The sequence below is a fragment of the Nicotiana tabacum genome, chromosome 4, assembly GCF_000715075.1.
Source record: "Nicotiana tabacum cultivar K326 chromosome 4, ASM71507v2, whole genome shotgun sequence".
Taxonomy (NCBI): Eukaryota; Viridiplantae; Streptophyta; class Magnoliopsida; order Solanales; family Solanaceae; genus Nicotiana; species Nicotiana tabacum.
Genome location: NC_134083.1, coordinates 125,837,979 through 125,841,875, shown reverse-complemented (window position 1 = coordinate 125,841,875; position 3,897 = coordinate 125,837,979). Strand labels below are relative to the sequence as shown.

The 3,897-nt window shown below is 37.3% G+C and overlaps 1 protein-coding gene across 1 annotated transcript; it reads left to right on the top strand.

Moving 5' to 3' along the window:
• The first annotated feature begins 468 nt into the window (after positions 1-468).
• Positions 469-2,996, top strand: LOC107826327 (large ribosomal subunit protein eL8y). The gene is made up of 6 exons (XM_016653288.2): positions 469-605; positions 690-939; positions 1,923-2,092; positions 2,179-2,307; positions 2,390-2,482; positions 2,608-2,996. The coding sequence occupies exons 1-6, from the start codon at positions 603-605 to the stop codon at positions 2,737-2,739; spliced, it is 777 nt and encodes a 258-aa protein (XP_016508774.1). The 5' UTR covers positions 469-602; the 3' UTR covers positions 2,740-2,996.
• Positions 2,997-3,897: the final 901 nt, after the last annotated feature.

Below are 3,897 nucleotides of genomic sequence, written 5' to 3'. Positions count from 1 at the left end.
ATTCAGTTTTGACAATATATATGTTCTGTTTTGTGAATGCGTATTTGCTGAAAATTAGAGCAAAATCTTCTAATTATGGAAGAGATAAAGAGTCGTGTTCTAATTTTGTAGGTTGAGATCTTTCAAGCGTGATACACGCTGATTTATTGCATTTTTCGTTTTTAAAAATATTTGTCCCGCGATTCTACCAACTCTGTATTCATTGATACAAGAAGTCGTAAGCGCACAAATACATAAAATACATGAGACTAGCAACGTAAGTTTTGCTACGAATAGAGAATATAAAAACTATAATTATATTACATAAATAGTGTCTAAACTATAGTGGTTTCTGAAAATTCCTCTTTTAAATTTATGGTTAGCTTTCAACTACTTTTCAAGGAACTGGCCATATTATAAACAGTAGTCCTAAAAGTGGCTACCTGGTATCATTTTTGCGTTAGGGTCCAATACAATATGGCCCAAACAAACTAGATAGCCCTAGCCCAATAACTCCCAGGATTTCACCAACTCATCTTATACCCTAGAGTTCACTACAACAAAGAGTTCAAACATCCATACACCTAAGTTGCTTTGCTCCTCCCTCGCCGTCTAGCAGGAAAATGGTAAGCTACAGCCATTCATAGGCTCTTTTTCTCGACGATTTTGGATTTTGAGTTTAAAGTTTGATTGTGGGAAATTGGTTGCAGGCTCCAAAGAAAGGTGTAGCAGTAGCAGCAAAGAAGAAACCGGTTCAGGCGAAAGTGGTGAATCCACTGTTCGAGAAGCGGCCAAAGCAGTTTGGGATCGGTGGTGCATTGCCGCCCAAGAAGGATCTGACCCGTTTCGTGAGATGGCCTCAGGTTGTTCGTATCCAGAGGAAAAGGAGGATTCTTAAGCAGCGTTTGAAGGTTCCTCCTTCTCTTAACCAATTCTCAAAAACCCTTGACAAGAACCTTGGTATGTTTTGAACCCAACAGCTTTGTCTTTGTGTTAAGTCACTTGTTTGTATGCTGTCTATGTGATTACTGGCTCATGAAAAGTTGCTGCCTTTGCGCTTTTGCTATGTGCCTCATGTGAGATTGTATTCTCTCTGAAAATGCTGCTTTATTAGGCAAAATAACTTGAATTATAGAATAGTTGAGTCTTGCCTTCTGATTCTTGTTTTGAAAATTTTCAGTGTCCACTGGGCAAGACTTCGACACTGAAAATTTATACATATATACATTAACCATTATACATTTCTACAACTGTTTAGGCGAATACATCTACTTTACTCCATGAATTGTAACATGTAATATCAATGGCAAGTTTTCCGTTTAGGAATCAATAATGTCAAAACGAGGCTGTCTTAATTGAATGTTCTCTTTCTTTTTGATTAAGAACGACATCTTTAATATCTTAGCTGAAAATTTTGCATAAGATTTCTAGTCTGTTGCTTTATCTTTTCTAAATGAATTAATTTGCTCGCGCTATATTGGATGGTTCGTGTCTTTTTGACTAATTGGTCATCTGTAAAAGGAGTTGTATGGATGGTTGTCTTTTGCTTTTGGCATGTTCAAGTAGAGCTTTATGTGGTCTTTTGCTTTTGGCATGTTCAAGTAGAGCTTTATGTGGTCTTTGAACTTACTTTCTCATCCTTTTGTTTTTCTCTGTATTTTTACCTTGTCTCCTATTCGCTCACAAGGATAATGGATTAGTGTGTTATTTTGCTCATTCTCCGTATCGTTCTATTGGGGCAAATCTGCACTATCTTCAGTGTCACTCAATCTACCTAGATGTAGCACACTTTGCTCACCCTTCTCTTGCAACTTTTAGTATAATATATCGTACCTGACCTTAAGGTCACAAAAGAATTCTACTTTATTCTGCTTGTGCTTGCTGTTTGAAGTTTCATGACAGCTGAACTGACGTTTACAATTGCCTTTCTTTCGAATGTTCAGCCACCAACCTGTTCAAGATGCTACTGAAGTACAGGCCTGAAGACAAAGCTGCAAAGAAGGAGCGTCTCTTAAAAAGAGCTCAAGCTGAAGCAGAAGGGAAAACACCCGAGACTAAGAAACCCATTATTGTGAAATATGGTCTTAAGCACATAACCTACCTTATTGAGCAGGTTTGTTTTGGTGTAACAAAGCATTTGTAGTTTCCCAGTCGATCTTACTGTCAAATAACACAACTCTGTTGATGATACCTCTCCAGAACAAAGCACAGTTGGTGGTTATTGCTCATGATGTGGACCCAATAGAGTTAGTCGTGTGGCTGCCAGCATTGTGCAGAAAGATGGAAATTCCGTACTGCATCGTGAAGGGAAAAGCACGTTTAGGATCGGTAAGGAACATGAGATGTGCATTTATATATGGCTATGCTTTCTTAATGGTATTAGATACTAATGATTGAGCATTGCTTTCAGATCGTGCACAAGAAAACTGCTTCGGCTCTATGCTTGACAACTGTGAAAAATGAAGATAAAATGGAGTTCAGCAGAATTTTGGAGGCAATCAAGGTATCTTATGTTAATAAATGATAAATTGGCTGCTTGTTTTCTTTGTAGTTATCTTTTTTTTTTTTGTGTGTAAAACTGTAAATCTATTGAGGGATTTATATTGATTTTTGTTATACTTTTTTCAGGCAAACTTCAATGACAAGTATGAGGAAAACAGAAAGAAATGGGGCGGTGGTGTCATGGGATCCAAATCACAAGCCAGAACCAAGGCGAAAGAGAGGGTTCTCGCCAAGGAAGCAGCACAGAGAATGAACTAGAGCTTCTATTTTATGTTGCTGTTTGGGTTAGACCTACAAATTTTGTGTTTTTGATTCGCATGCTTGAGCGATGTTAGAGATCCTACGTGGATTAGACTTATATTTTCTTTGTTTTACATATTTATGTTTCTATGCAAAAGACTTGTCTAATTTTTCGGTTTTCGGAATAGATGGTTGGTTGAGTTGGTTATGTACGAGGATAAAATGGGAAGGCTCTTCCATTCACTAGGTGCTTATTCTTCTGATAAAGTTTACTCTACCTTGTCCTCTACTCATCAAAGTACTTCATTATATTATCACCGAGCCTTCAACTTTTTCTCTATATAAACCAGCCTTATTAGAAGTGGGTTGTGGCATTGTGAAGCGAGTCTGTTTGGAGAGAGGAATCTAGCTATTCAGTATTTGACTATTTGTGCCGATGGAAGATAACTTGAGTTGGTTCCAAACTCCAAATGCCATCATCAACAAAGAGATAACTTAAGTTGGTCCAAACTCCAGATACCATCATCAACTAGAAAGAACATGAGTCTATTAGGAAAATGCCACTTTCACCTTTCTAAAACCTTTCTGCATTTATTTATTTTTAAACTTATCATAAAGAGAGCAACGAGAAAATCATGAAATTTCATGTAATACATTGTATCTTATAGTTAAAGCACACTGCAGCGGGCAGGTAAAAGAGTTGTATATACTCAAAAGAATCAGATTATTATAACGAAGCAACAATGTCCACTAGTTTCACAGTAGCAATAACCAACAGGCCAGAAGCATACCCACATTAAACCCCAAATGAAGAACACGCCTGCAACTCAAGCCAATAATCACCAAAAGGAGACTATCAATATTGAAAGGAATACTACATCTCCACAACAAACTCCCGTGCAAAACAAAATGAACAAGACACCAATTCAAACATTCCTAATACCAAGAATAACACTAATTTTGATTCACCATCCTATGTCCCAGAATCACCAGAGGGTGATAATATTCAGGAGATTTCCTCAAAAAACAAACTCACTCCTACCCTTGCAAATGATCAGTTTCAGATGGCACAACCTAACCTGCAAGTTATGCCTATTCAAATTGCTATACCTCCTAAAGAAAATGATCCTCCTGATCATATTAATGATATCACATCGGATGGGGAAGATGAATATG

Excerpts from the sequence above, each read along its gene's own strand:
- LOC107826327 (XM_016653288.2), top strand. Across the intron at positions 2,093-2,178 it reads TAACCTACCTTATTGAGCAG|AACAAAGCACAGTTGGTGGT; the intron begins GTTTGTTTTGGT and ends ATACCTCTCCAG. Across the intron at positions 2,483-2,607 it reads GAATTTTGGAGGCAATCAAG|GCAAACTTCAATGACAAGTA; the intron begins GTATCTTATGTT and ends TACTTTTTTCAG.